Source organism: the organism of the source record quoted next, unplaced genomic scaffold, assembly GCF_019419815.1.
Source record: "Pyrus x bretschneideri cultivar Hongxiangsu unplaced genomic scaffold, Pyrus_bretschneideri_v1 Contig10, whole genome shotgun sequence".
Taxonomy (NCBI): Eukaryota; Viridiplantae; Streptophyta; class Magnoliopsida; order Rosales; family Rosaceae; genus Pyrus; species Pyrus x bretschneideri.
In genome coordinates this window covers 5,938,601-5,954,787 of record NW_025999391.1, presented here as the reverse complement: position 1 = coordinate 5,954,787, position 16,187 = coordinate 5,938,601, and the positions used below count along the sequence as shown (strand labels likewise).

Below are 16,187 nucleotides of genomic sequence, written 5' to 3'. Positions count from 1 at the left end.
TAAAATACGAACAATCATATAACATAGCAAATGTTTTGAAATTTATTTTGTTTTGATATAAAAGTTGGGAAACAAGAGCATATAATATAATATATATATATAAAAAAAAGGGCCAATGAGCTATATCTCAAGTGGCACTGTGGCACCACAAAGAAAAATAACAATTCTGCTAGCTTACAACCATATATAAATATAAATATATGGTTTTATTCCTACTAATTAAGTCCTCTTGTAGGACAAGGATTAATTAATTCCATCATATTACGTCTGCCAGTGATAATATTTCAAATCTTGTAATTCATCAAGATCATGCAAATATATCCCATCATCCTTAACCTTCCAAGTGCAGTCCTGGAAACCACATGACTCGAGAAACGACTTGTCGCAATTGAAGAAGCGATAGTTGCCGCCATGACTCTTGGATTTGGAGTACTCCCAGCTTAACTTGCACCAGTACTCAGTTGAGACACATTTGTCATTGTGGAAACGTACGGTGAAAAGCTCACCGCTGCTGATCCAATGGCTACCCAAGTCTCCTCCACCATTGGATTTGCAATGGACCTTCAAAATGGTGGCGGTGCCACTCAACTCGTTTCGAATTTGCACAAGGTAGTCGCCGGAATGAGGACCAACAGGGGCAGCGGAGGACGGAGAAGACATAACAAGTGTTGAGATTGCAAGTAACAAGAAAATGGTGTGGCTTAAGAAGGCTCTCATCATGGTTTGGAAATTGGGATTCCTAGTTCAGAATGTGAATATGCATATTCTTCTCAGAAGCTTTTTTTTTATAGGCACATATACATTAATTGTTAAGACTTAATGAGTGTGGCAGGTGGAGATGAATTGGGGTTTAATTAGAGAATTTGATTAGGTCAATTGGGTTTGGCAGCATGGTTTATTATGAAGTGCTGAAATTGTCGAATTAGTAATTAAGGCATCAATAGAATAGTGAAAGAGAGGAATGAGTAGGTGACAGTTGTAATATTAAAAGGGAAGCATTTTTGCTCACCATCATAAACTATGATGTATGCTCAACATACACCTCATCATCTATCATATGTCTTTTCATCTAATTTTAATTCATTTTAATATCAAATGTTCATTTTCAACCGAAGTTACATGGTTGCAATAGCACAGGCCCTCAACTATACACATCAGATCACTGTACATGGATCCCATGTATACTTCTGTTGATATTCTTTGTGCGGAAAATTATATAAAGTATATTCCATCATTTGTGCAAGGAAGGTCTACACAGGGAATTCTGGGATCTTTTATCTTGGGAATGGCGTAGCATTGAGACTACTTGCACAACTTAGGTAAAACATCTTAAAAGAAAGCGATATTGTTCACAGTTCAACCTAATACACTTTTGCATTCATCCGTTTTCATTCACTAGTAACATTGTTCTTGTTTTGGTTATATTGCTTTAACAATTCCAAATTATCGTTCTTGGATTTACGGTGGATACTAATATGCACAACTACAATGGAACATAAGGCGTTTAGTCTTGAATTAATACAACTTCTCGCTTTTCTCCTTAGACTATGAGTTTTATCCTACTTTGGTTTTACCATAGCCAGGTTTTGTGAGGGAGAAAAACTTGTGTGGGGCTTTGCTTGCCACTGGATTTTGCTGAGTGGCATTACAATCCAATCAAAACTTGCCACATGGCAAGTCTTAAATATTATCTTTTATCATTCTTTTATATTTAAAATTCTCATAATTATTTTTCCTACTAATTAATATACATCATGAGATTAATTTGATGTATATTTTTCTTCTCCCCCTCCCTCTTTTTCTTCCCAAATTTTCCCTTTGGTACTTTTATGTTTTGCCATAGAAGTCTTCAGTTTCTTCTCTCTCTCCCACTTCCACCATCATGTTAAAGATGGATAATCAACCAAAATAGTTGTACTTCAACCAAAATAAAGTGAAGGATAACCACGAAATTGTGAAACAATCAACTCGATAGTATGGAGTGAGTCTGCAAGATTGTATTTAGAGTTTGCTACAAAATATTCTAATCCTTTATAGGAGAAACATAAACATGCAAATTACAACTCAGAGATATATAAAACAGGACGAGCTGTTGGGCAATGAAATTGTGCTTATAATTGAAAAAAAATTAATAAACAGCTTTTGTAAAAAAAAATAAAAAATAAAAAAAAGGAAAAAAGAAGTATAGGTTTGGATTTTCCTTTTTTTTTTTTTTTTTTCATTTCATGATAGTTGGAGAAGATGACTTTGTTTTTGCCCCATATTATTATGAAGGAAGGAAATGCACAGAGTGGGGAAGAAGCCGGCAGAGAGAAAATTTGAGAAGAAAAAGGGACGACAGAGGAGATCAGAGGAAAAATGAAATCTTGAATTAATCTTATATCAATTAATAGGAAATACAATTATGAAAGTTTTAAATATTAAATAAAAAAATAAAAGATAATATTGAAGACTTGCCACGTGGCAAGTTTTGATTGGATTGTAGTGCCACTCAGCAAAATCCAGTGGTAAGTAAAGCCCCACACAAGTTTTTCTCTTTGTGAGGTTTGCTACTTATGCATTTATCTGTTTATTTATTAGACTCGCAGTTGCTCATTGTGCCGACTAGACAAGATGACTTCATCAACTATTTTTACATCATTATATAAAGATCTAATGCATTATTTACTTGAGTATTTACATACTCAAGGGGAGTATTGCAGTCATAATTCCATTAGAAGTGTGATTGTGTAAATTATAGTAAGATTATGTGTAGGATTCTACAATATTTTTTAGATAGTGTCCTAGTGTAAATGTATTACTTGGAGAACAAGGATTCTCTCTCCCTTATTAGTACATAAATAACAGTATAAGGAATGAAAAATATCACACACAGAAATCTTCAAGCCCTTCTCTTCTCTGTTTGTTTGGCATCGAGCCTTTACCTCTCTTTTACCTTAGTAAATTAGGCCAACAACAGAAAATCATTAGTTCTCACTAATTTTATGAAAATTTGAGAAGTAATGAATTAATTACATTTAATGGATGGCAGAAAGTTTATTCGAAATTATAAGAAAATAGTAAAATAGTGACATGTGATGTTTTAAATGCAAATATGTTGATGTCTAGAGTCAAAAACTTTGATCAAAAATTTAAAATCAAATAAGTTTTCAGTCAAAACATATTAGTAGCTGCGGATTGCATCCCAATTTCTCCAAATAAAAATGTAGTATATATGAATGTGTTTATGTTAGAAAATCTGGTTCAAAATCTCTAATTTTCTGGCTTAAAATAACCATTAATTAATCCTGAAAATATAAGATAATTAGTCAAGATGGTAAAAAAATAATCTCTTTCATTGAAATTTTTTTGTCGAAATTTCTTTCACCGAGTGGAAAATTCAGCATAAGCCCTTCTCTTCTCTCTTTGTCTGCCGCCGACCCTCTACTTCTCTTTTTCCTCAGTAAATAAGTTAACCACAGAAAGTGATTTGTTCTCACTAATCTTATGAAAAATGTGAGAAGTAATGAATTAATTAGCTATGTTAAGAATTTGACATGTATACTCTAAAAAATAAACCATCAGATGCATCAGTACTAATCAATAAATGTAATACATGTACGCTTCACATAATTTCTTGAGCTCTCTTCTTTTGAATCAGAATGCAGAGGAATTTAACAACTAAATTCCTTTACACCATGCATAGAGCATAACTATGGAAAGTACAACTAAAAACATTTGTAACAGATTTATTGTTGCGAGAATGGAGAAAAATTCATATAAAAAATTCCAAATGTTTGATTTAATAATCATAAGCTTCACCTTCTACCACCCCGGCTCCCATTTGTGAATCAACTCATCACGTTTTTCAGGAATAATTCGTATATAAAACCCATCATCCTTTGCAATCCAAAAGCATTCCTTATAGTTGCATCTGTAACGCAGCCAATTATGTTTACTCTCCTCCCATTACACATCGAACGCCGTATGCTCATGGTCCGTGCGCGTGTAACACCAATACAGCGTCGTCCCGAAGAAGTTCGGCTTGAAGCTCCAAGTGATCTCAGCCCCCGGTGCTATGGTACGGTTTCCGATATCGTCATTCTTGGACTGACAATGGGCGAACAATGTTTTTCTGGCGCCCAAGTTATTTACCACGTGTACATGCCATCTCTCAGGACGAAGCTCCCAATTGTCTTCATGGAAATTTGCTAGGCATGAGGCACTTAGGGCTAGTGCTGCACACACAAAGAGAAACGCATGACGATTGAAATCATTCATTGTTTCGCAGATTATATGTAATGTTGGACTCGTTTTCTTCTTGTATACATATACATACATGTGTGTGTGTGTGTGTATATATATATATATATAAGCTATACATACTATCTATTTAAATTATAAACCATATGGCGTGATTATTGATGAATGAATTATTACTTAAAAGTTTGTCTAACGTGCTTTTTTTGTATTGATAACACATTATACGATTTACAAATATGGTATAAAAAGAAATTTTCCTAGCATTTTCCTAAGGTGGCGAAATTGTGGTCCATTAAATTATGGATTTTTTCTACGTTTTTTCAGTTATGAAAATTCTTTACCTCTTTTCCGGCTTTGCACAATTTCAGAAAAGGGAGCAAATTAATTAGATTGCACTATTTGTTTTATTTTTGAACTTAATCCCATTTTATAGTTTTTTTTTTATAGAAGCTTCATTATACTCATTAGAAAAGATTATTTTTAAATTAATTCCTTAAACTAAGATTAAAAATTAAATTCATCCCTTAACCTATGTCCATGTTAGCATGCATATTCCACCTCATATTTGATTTGGTATGTTTATGAAACTTACTACCATATACTGCATAAGGACAACAACTATCATACATTGGATAAAGACAACCACTCTTTGTTTCACAACATAAACTTATTTACTCATTAAAAAAAAAAAAGGTTTACGCACATTCATTTTACCACTAATTTATACATGCCATAATGGGTGAAATATGAAATAAGTACAAAAAAAAAATGTAAGAAAAAAAAAGAAATTTGTTTTGCTTGGTGCCAAAGTATATTTAATGCAAGAGTTCTATTTTGTGGAAGCTAGGGGTAGGCATGGGCTTGACCCAAAATTGGAGGGACCGGACGAGAATACGCCTATTTGGTAATAAAAAGAGGGCAGGGCAAGATGAATCGAATTAATTTAAAAATGGAACTGGATCTAATCCGGCCATTTCTTAAACCAATCCTTAATGATTTTATCTCATCTAATTTTGTATTTTAACACATTGAATATTAAATTTTCATTGAATTTTAATTCCATATATCATATGCTACATTGTATATCACAAAACGTAGTAAATGTTAATTACTCGTTTCAGAAAGTATTTCTATAACCTAAAAACGATTTTATTTTATTTTTTATCAAACATAATCATGATATTTTTGATAGTCATAAAGCATTTAGCCCTTACGAAATCGAAAAAAATAAAAAATAAAAAATAAAAACCATTCTCAACTCGAATTTTCTACAACCCTTTTATAAAATCACCCAAAATTCGTGTTAAAACGAATGGGCTTACCCAGAGCTTGCTAAAATTGCAATAAATATGAATATATATAATTGCAAGGATATCTCCAACCCAAGAATTAAAAGATAAGAATTATAAAGTATATTTGACATTAGGTTCGATTCTCGTTAAAGACGAATTAAAACCATATTATTACTAGCTCATTATGAGGTTAAGTTCACTCTCTTCCTATTGGTGTAGATGATAAAAAAAAAAAACTTTTATGTGTTGAAATATAACTTGACATTTAACATTATACATATACTAAAACCCAACAGAAAAAACACTGTTCATTAACAGTGTTCTTCCGTTTTCACCCCTGCTTCTTTTTTGTTATTCCAACTTTGCTCCTGCTTTGCTGTTGAATGAGTAACAGTTTTGTGACACGTGGGATCCTCGACCGCTTGCTTCCTTCTTGCCCCTCCGTCCTCACCTCATCTGGAAAACCTTCATACCTCTTCATCTCTTGTCGCTCACCACTTCATCATAGAAAAACTTAAACCACATCTCTGTCATGTTTCAATCACCGCTGCCACCAGTTCACCCAAACCTCATCTCTCAGCTTTGTGATCTGTAGACTGCTATAGAAGCTTCATTTTTTCAAGTCGGCAATAACTGCAGAGGTAAGCTCTCTGATAAATCTTCTAATTTCACTCTTTATTTCCACTGCTGGCGATGCCGATCGAATCCAACTAGAGAGCATGCACCATCCCCTATAGATTCCCTTCTGACAATCCCTGAAAGCCCACGCCCACTGAGCTCTCCTCGATCGACCTCTTCTACAACTCCACCCCCTCCTTCAAGTGATAATCCTCATCCTCTCCCTAACCTCCATCATAAACCTTAATTTCTTGGGTTTTTCGTTAATGGGTTTGATTGGTTTTCGGTAGGAAACGAGCTGAATATGACGCTTCGGTTCCCAACGCTCCGACCAGAGCTGAGAAATTTGCTCAAAGGTACACACTTTACTGATTGTTTTGCGATGTGTGAATTGGGCTTTCAGAAATACCCGCAATTTGTTTGTGTTTTTACCTGAAAGGACTTGAAGAATGATCCTGAGAGTCAGGCGGGCTCGCCAATTTGCATTGTAAGCTCGAAATTTTGATTTGAGTTGATTTCTCACTTTCTATATATAGCTATATATCTATATATGTTACTGACGTGCACGTACTTTCACTTTGTTAGTTTAGCGAAGTCCATGATGTGGATGTTTCCGTTGCACGCACTTGTTTGACACTAAAGTCGTATTTTAACTATAGTCATACTCAATGTTTAATATAACTTGACATTCATAGCTCTCCCCTGGGTCCAATAATCAACGACATCCGTGCGTTTCTCAGTGACTTTTCGCAGACAAAGCTCCATCATATCAGACGGGAGGAAAACCAGGTGGCTCACAGGCTCGCCCACGCTGGAGTTGGAAGCTTTCAGGAGCCAATATGGTTGACCGAACTTCCAGAATTAATTTTGGATGCTTTATGTGACGATAGTAAACATTAGTTTATTTGTGCAGAACGTTCTTTTTTTCTTTGACTGGGTTGAATGTCTCTACAAAGTTTTTATCGAGACTTATATTAACTATCCACACTTTGTATGTATTCCTTTTTTATCAATGAATATCGTACTTTCTTTAAAAATATATATATAACTTGACATTTAACACTAAAGTCATATATGATTCCAAATATGACTTTTAACTCTAAACATTTTTGGTGCGAGATACATTTCACATAATTATTTGGGCTTTATTACATAATAATTAACGGCAGTACCTTGCATCGTCCTTTATATGTGATGCATAGTTATACATAGGGCAAATCAAAGCATGCTCATGATTAATAAATTTAAGCTCATGATTAATAAATTTAATCATGACGATTAAGCCTCAAAGTACTTAATTACCACCCTGGTTCCCATTTAATTAAGTTGAAACTCATCACGACTTTCAGGAATGACTCGTAGATAAATCCCATCATCTTTCGCAATCCAAAAGCACTCTTTATAGTTGCATCTGTAGCGAAGCCAACTGTGATTACTCTCTGGCCAAAACACCTTAAAGGAAGCGTGCTGGTGGTCGTTGTGCATGTCGCACCAGTACAACGTACTTCCAGGAGAAATTTTTAGGAGTGCCGGGTACACCAAGTGTCATGGTGTACCCTCACTCATTAGAATTTGATTTTATTTATTTATTGAAATATAAAATTGAAGGATATCCAAAAAACTAAATTCTAATGAGTGAAGGTACACCATGACCCTTGGTGTACCCGGCACTCCTAAAAATTTCTCGTACTTCCAGAGAGGTTCTCTCTGAAACTCCAATTGAATTCATTCCCATCTGAAATGTCTCGAATTCCGAGGTCATCGTCTAGGGATTCACGATGAGCTACCAATGTTCTTGAAGCCCCCATTTGATTAACAACATGCAAAGTATATTTAAGCAGTGGAAAACCCCTGTCGTTGGTCTGATTAGTTGGATTTCCCGAACATGGGTGGCTCAAAGCTAGTAATGCTGCAAACAGAGAGAGAACCACATAATGTGGTTTGAATTTGAAAGCAGTACTCATTGTGTTGCAGCGTTTGGCTACCTCATTTTGTTCTTGGTTTGTATAGCCAAATTCTGGTATAAATCACTAATGGAAGTTTGTACTATTCATTTAATTATTTAATCAGTTACGTCCTCCTTTTGTGCGTTGGCAAACATGCATGCATTTAGAAAAATAAGATGTTGGCACTCTCATAAACTTCTTTGACTCCATTAAAGTTTGTATGGAAAATTTGGTTACGGTCTTTTACTTGCTATTAATTCGATTGCCCTTTCGTTCAAGGTTTATATTAAACGTGATACAACACATTAAGATTAAAATTAAGATTTTTGAGAACGATTTTCTATAACTAGCATTCACAAGATTTATTTGTTTCCATCCAACTTAGGTTCTTCTCAAACACGAAATTGATACATTGTAAGCCCTGATAACATGAAAACATTCACTATGATGCATAATCCTCTAATTTATCTTTGCTTTATATATTGCCTTATACTGCATATATTGTTATATGTGTGTGTGTATATATCTATATCATGTTCATCCATACACAATATTAATGTTTTTTTTATTGGATATTGCTATGGTCAATTCTGTGAGTACAAAGAAAAAGAAGAAAATTAAAGCAAAATTCGTTATTTATTTTTTTATTTTTTTCTTTCAAGAAACTTACTGAGTCGAGGCTCAAAGCAACGCCAAGTCGCCAAGCCAGTGGAGCTAGCAGCTTCTGGCCCCTACACCCAGTGAAACGATGACATTTCAGTCATCCCCTTCCTCTAGTCTATGCAACTCGATGTAATCAAGAACCACCGTGCCTGAAGCTGTGTCTCATCACCAATTCTCGGTGATTGAACGATAATGGTGTCGCCATCAGTCGTCCACCATGGTCCATTAGAACAAATATATAAAATACTTTGTTACTTGATTCTTCGTCTAGGTTTACTACTAAATCTTAAAGATTACAGATCATATTCCTACCTAAAATAGGACTCCAAGAATATTTACATTAAGATTTTGATCGAGCAAGGATGACACCGCATAAATCAAGAAATGAGCTAAATTTTGTAATCACTTAGTACTACAGTTTAGTGATTTTTTTTTCTCACTTATAATGAGAGGTCTTAGGTTTTTGTCAAATGTGAGTTTGAGCCAAATTATTTTGGCTAATCCACAATGTGGCTTAACCTGAGTTCTCAACCCCCTTATTGTAAATATATTGTTGTATAAATATTAAATATATTATGGTTAAGCTCTTTATAAAATTATCTCACTCCACCACCACTTAGTATAAATATCAAATATATTAAAAAAAAAAGGAAGTGTTATTGGCACTCCAAAAATTTCATTTTACACTCCTCACAAGTGTATTTTTCTTTCCTAATATATAAAGTTTGGAGTGTAGAATGAGATTTTTGAAGTGCTAATAACAATTCCCTAAAAAAAAACTATGATAAGGCAATGCGTTTAAATTAGATAGTTCTTAGGAAAATAATAATTAAATAAACTTACCATTCATTATCTCATATTAAATAATATTAATTAAAATCTTGAATATCCCATTTTTTCTTAATTACCTCATTAAACTACCTGCACCCATAGAAAAGAAAAAAGAATCATATGGACTGAAAAAGATGGTTGGCTTAGGTTCTGAACATTTGATTATTTTTATTTTTTCTGATAATTAATTAATGCATACATTAATCATGTTAGTCTTTCAACGTGGCTCATGAAGACTCATAAAATTGTTGATGAATTCAAGAGCTTCGGTCCTTATGCAAGTTCCGGAAAGGGTGAGTCCGCCAACATTCTGAAAGGGGTTAAAGCCTGTACCAGACTTACAGGGGTAAACAAAAACATACAATTTAAGCATGTGATGATGGTTCCAAGTGGTGAATTGCTTTAATAAATAGAGTCTTTCTTTTTATTTTACTGTGTTTTGATTTTAAACTCGCATTACAAGAGTTTTAGAAAGATTATAGTAAATTATCTGATCATTTGTAAGAAAAAAAATGCACGCATCAAATAATGTTTTATTGTACACATTACTTTAAGTTTATTTTTTCGTTTTGAAAATTTTCATTTATTAAAAGTGGTCAAATACCAGGGGGATGATGATCCGTCTAGTGGTGGATTGCATTAAGAAATAGGGTTTTCTTCTTTAATTCACTGCATTTTGATTTGAAACCCGCATCATTCCAACTTCTAGATAAATTAGAGTAAATTATCTTACCATTTGCAAAAACAAAACGTACACATCAAATAATGCTTTTTTGTCAAATACATATTAGATAATGTTTGATTAATTGTACACATTATTTTAAGTTTTATTTTATTCATTTTGGAAAATTTCATTTATTTTATCTGATCAAATACCGGGGAGGGAGAGCGACATTAGATTCAATTGCACTTACAAAAATTAAGATGTAATACAAAAACTGTATAAACAAATAACAAAATAAAATATGTAACTATGCAAGAGATAACAACAAATCAAACAAGTAATGAGAAAATGTTTTATTAGATACTCTTTGGGGAGCTTGAACAACCTCTCAACCATACATCAGATCACTATGGTTCCCATTTATACTTTTGAACATATACTTTGTGCTTAATAATAAACAAGTATATTCCATCATCTGTTGCTCTCCACCTACAATCACTTTCTTCACACTCATCAGTTATTGCAGAGCTATATGCATCAAAACTTTTATGTCCTCCCTTCCACGACAGATTGCAAAAGAAAAGTGTGCTATCCCAAAAGTTCAACCTAAATTTCCATGAATATTCTTCATTCACTGAGACATCGTGACTTCCCAGATCGTCGTCCTTGGATTGACAATGGACATTAAGAGTCTCCTTTGTCAACCCATTTATAACATGCACCCGCATCTTGTCGAAAATTGAATTTGAGATTTGGGTTTGGCACAGGCAGATAAGAAGGACAAGGAACAATAGGCATGGTTTCATTGTCCTCATATTGTTCTCTGTACTTGGTTGCTGGGTTGAACATTTCTCGTTGTATAGGAGCTTAAATAGGCATTCATATTTCTTAGTCCTATCTGTGGATATCGACCTTCCTTCTAGGGTGTGCCATCCACACATTCTTTTTTACTTCTCACACCCCTTGTTGATTTCTGTCCCTTGATCTTCTTGAATTCATCTAATCCAATGGCTGAAAATTAAAAAGATGTGTGAGAAGTAAAAAGGGGAGTGTGAATATCACATCCATTCAATTATCACCACTAAACAGAAGGAAAAGGTTTACATTCTACATTCCAAGTATTATCCTATATTAATTGTTTGATTTCAATTACTTACCACAAAAGGGAATTAATTGTTTGACTTCTCACATACCCTTTGTTAATTTCTGTCTCTTGATCTTCTTCAATTTATTTGATTCAACGGCTGAAAATTAGAAAAGTGTGTGAGAAATAAAAAGAGGAGTGTAGATATCACACCTTCCATTCAATTATTACCGCTAAACACAAGGAAAAGGTTTACATTCTACATTCCAAGTATTATCCTATATTCAGTGTTTGATTTCAATTACTTACCACAAAAGAGAAGGAATTTTTTCTGCCTCTCTTTAGTTATGGAATTTTCTACCTCTTTTCCGGCTTTGCAAAATTTCAGAAACGGGAGAAAATTAATTAGATTCACTATGTGTTTATATTTAATGAATAAAAACTTATTATTTACGTCTTCGTCCAAATCCTTATAAAGATTTGACACTCCTATCTGTATGGGCCGGATGGAATTGGGCTTAGGAATATGATTGAGTTGGTAAGGATTTCTATCTATATGTTCTAATACTTCATAATATATATGTTATTTTATTTTGCAGTTTATGATGAAATTATATATATTTTAAGTATTAACATACATTTATTTACATGAAATATAATGAAATTAGTTAAATCCACCTAATCTACCTAATCCGCTTAGTCCGCCTCGTTTTTCACAATCCAAAAGCACTCTTTATGGTTGCATCTGTAGCGAAGACAACTGTGATTACTCTCTAGCCAAAACACCTTAAAAGAAGCGTGCTGGTGGTCGTTGTGCATGTCGCACCAGTACAACGTACTTCCAGAGAGGTTCTCTCTGAAACTCCAATTGAATTCATTCCCAGCTGAAATGTCTCGAATTCCGAGGTCATCGTCTAGGGATTCACAATGAGCTACCAATGTTCTTGAAGCCCCCATTTGATTAACAACATGCAAAGTATATTTGAGCAGTGGAAAACCCCTGTCGTTGGTCTGATTAGTTGGATTTCCCGAACATGGGTGGCTCGAAGCTAGTAAACGCTAGGCGCTAGTATAACTATGCATCACATATAAAGGAAGATGCAAAGTACTGCCCTTAATTATTATGTAATAAAGCCTAAATAATTATGTGAAATGTATCTCGCACCAAAAATGTTTAGAGTTAAAAGTCATATTTGGAATCATATATGACTTTAGTGTCAAAATGTCAAGTTTTTATTTTTATTTTTAAAAAAAGTACGATATTCATTGATAAAAAGAGAATACGTACAAAATGTGGATAATATGCTAATATGAGTCTCGATAAAAACTTTATCTAGACATTCAACACAGTCAAATTAAAAAAGAACATCCCGTACAAATAAACAATTATTTACTATCGTCACATTGCCAGGCAAATACAAATTAATTTGATGCATCTTCAAATAAAGCATCCAAAATTAAATCCGGAAGTTCGGTCAACCATATTAGCTCCTGAAAGCTTCCAACTCCAGCGCGAGCAAGCCTGTGAGCCACCTGGTTTTCCTCCCGTCCGACATGGTGGAGCTTTGTCTGCGAAAAGTCACTGAGAAACGCACGGATGTCGTTGATTATTGGACCCAGGGGAGAGCTATGAATGTCAAGTTATATTAAACATTGAGTATGACTATAGTTAAAATACGACTTTAGTGTCAAATGTTAAATGTCAAGTTATATTTCAACACATAAGAGTTTTTTTTATCATCTACAACAATATGAAAATGGTGGACTTAATCTTATAATGAGCTAGTAATAATATGGTTTTAATTCGTCTTTAACGAGAATCGAACATAATGTCAAATATACTTTATAATTCTCATCTTTTAATTCTTGGATTGGAGATATCCTTACGATTATATATATTCATATTTATTGCAATTTTAGCAAGCTCTGGGTAAGCCCATTCGTTTTAACACGAAATTTGGGTGATTTTATAAAAGGGTTGTAGAAAATTCGAGTTGAGAATGGTTTTTTATTTTTTTTAGATTTCTTAAGGGCTAAATGCTTTATGACTATCAAAAATATCATGATTATGTTTGATAAAAAATAAAAAAAATAAAAATCGTTTTTAGGTTATAGAAGTACTTTCTGAAAAGAGTAATTAACATTTACTACGTTTTGTGATATACAATGTAGCATATGATGTATGGAATTAAAATTCAATGAAAATTTAATATTCAATGTGTTAAAATACAAAATTTGATGAGATAAAATCATTAAGAATTGGTTTAAAAAAATGGCCGGATTAGATCCAGTTCCATTTTTAAATTAATACGATTCATCTTGCCCTGCCTCTTTTTATTACCAAATAGGCGTATTCTCATTTGATCTCCCCAATTTTAGGTCAGGCCCATGCCTACCCCTAGCTTCCACATAATAGAACTCTTGCATTAAATATATATATATACTTTGGCACCAAGCAAAACAAATTTTTTTTTTTTTTGTACTTATTTCATATTTCACCCATTATGGCATGTATAAATTAGTGGCAAAATGAATGTGTAAACCTTTTTTTTTAATGAGTAAATAAGTTTCTGTTGTGAAACAAATAGTCGTTGTCTTTATCCATTGTGAGACAAAATAGTCGTTGTCTTTATCCAATGTATGATAGTTGTTGTCCTTATGCAATATATGGTAGTAGGTTTCATAAACATACCAAATAAAATATGAGGTGGAATATGCATGCTAAAATGGACATAGGTTAAGGGATGAATTTAATTTTTAATCTTAATTAAGGAATTAATTTAAAAATAATCTTTTCTAATGAGTATAATGAAGCTTCTATTAAAAAAAAAAAACTATAAAATGGGATTAAATGCAAAAATAAAACACATAGTGCAATCTAATAAATTTGCTCCCTTTTCTGAAATTGTGCAAAGCCGGAAAAGGGGTAAAGAATTTTCATAACTGAAAAAACGTAGAAAAAATCCATAATTTAATGGACCACAATTTCGCCAGCTTAGGAATTAAATGCTAGGAAAATTTCTTTTTATACCATATTTGTAAATCGTATAATGTGTTATCAATACAAAATAAACACGTTAAACAAACTTTTAAGTAATAATTCATTCATCAATAATCACGTCATATGGTTTACAATTTAAATAGATAGTATGTATAGCTTATATATACACACACACATGTATGCATATGTATACAAGAAGAAAACGAGTCCAACATTACATATAATCTGCGAAACAATGAATGATTTCAATCGTCATGCGTTTCTCTTTGTGTGTGCAGCACTAGCCCTAAGTGCCCCATGCCTAGCAAATTTCCATGAAGACAATTGGGAGCTTCGTCCTCAGAGATGGCATGTACACGTGGTAAATAACTTGGGCGCCAGAAAAACATTGTTCGCCCATTGTCAGTCCAAGAATGACGATATCGGAAACCATACCATAGCACCGGGGGCTGAGATCACTTGGAGCTTCAAGCCGAACTTCTTCGGGACGACGCTGTATTGGTGTTACACGCGCACGGACCATGAGCATACGGCGTTCGATGTGTATTGGGAGGAGAGTAAACATAATTGGCTGCGTTACATATGCAACTATAAGGAATGCTTTTGGATTGCAAAGGATGATGGGTTTTATATACGAATTATTCCTGAAAAACGTGATGAGTTGATTCACAAATGGGAGCCGGGGTGGTAGAAGGTGAAGCTTATGATTATTAAACCAAACATTTGGAATTTCTGATATGTATTTTTCTCCATTCTCGCAACAATAATTCTGTTACAAATGTTTTTAGTTGGACTTTTCATAGTTATGCTCTATGCATGGTGTAAAGGGATTTAGTTGTTAAATTCCTCTGCATTCTGATTCAAAAGAAGAGAGCTCAAGAAATTATGTGAAGCATACATGTATTACATTTACTGATTAGCACCAATGCATCTGATGGTTTGTTTTTTAGAGTATACATGTGTTTGGGCCCAAAATATCTTGGGCAGGCCGAGCAGTCATATGTGTTCGGCCCAAGGTAATAACAGATGCTATGGGCCGGATAATAAAACCCGGGCCAGCTGGCAGGGTCAGCCGAATCCTATCTCAAGAGGTCCAGATAAATAGGAAGGATTGAGGAAATCCTGGTGCGACCAGGATTCTCGACCAGCAAGAAATAAAGCCTCAAAGGGAGGAAGATTCAGAATCCCAGTGGGAGTAGGTTTGTTCGAACCAGAATCGAAATGGGACAAGGACTCCCAATCCAAATCAGAGGAGGTTTCAAGGAATGGGGTACTATAAATACACGAGATCATGCAACATTCAGGGGACCTTCAACTCAGCATACAATTGCCCTGCGCAAAACCTCTCAATCACCTTGAGATTTTTCCTTTTCTTTTTCCTGCCGACACACCTTCAGTTTGGATAAACAGCACTGTGGAAGCAACCGGCGAGCACCTTCAGTTTGGATAAACAGCACTGCTGCCGCAGAATCAGCCGACCAAGAAGCATCTTCAGTTTGGATAAACAGCACTGCGTCGAGGCCGACCGATTATCTATCCAAGTCTCGGTCGAGGAAGGTTTTCGAACCTTTGTTGGCAGAGGTCACCTTACTAAGCTTTCTCGGCATAGTTAGGTGTTACGAATTACATTGCTCGGCGTACTGGTTGCCGAGTGGTTTTATGATTGGATACTCACAGGTGAGTTTCAGGGTTCGGCATTCCGACGGCCGAACTACGTTTACCATCAAGACATATATCACGTTCGAGTACCTGTGCCCATACACCTTGGTCTCGATTCGACGTGCTTATACTCTCACGAATATAATCACAGTGACCGAATCGGGCTCGGACGATTTGTGAACTCCGC

General features: G+C 34.4%; 1 protein-coding gene across 1 annotated transcript; it reads right to left on the bottom strand.

Annotated features, from left to right (window-relative positions):
• Positions 1–261: 261 nt before the first annotated feature.
• LOC103961486 (S-protein homolog 24-like) lies at positions 262–720 on the bottom strand. The gene has a single exon (XM_009374041.2). The coding sequence runs from the start codon at positions 718–720 to the stop codon at positions 262–264; it is 459 nt and encodes a 152-aa protein (XP_009372316.2).
• Between the last annotated feature and the right edge of the window lie 15,467 nt (positions 721–16,187).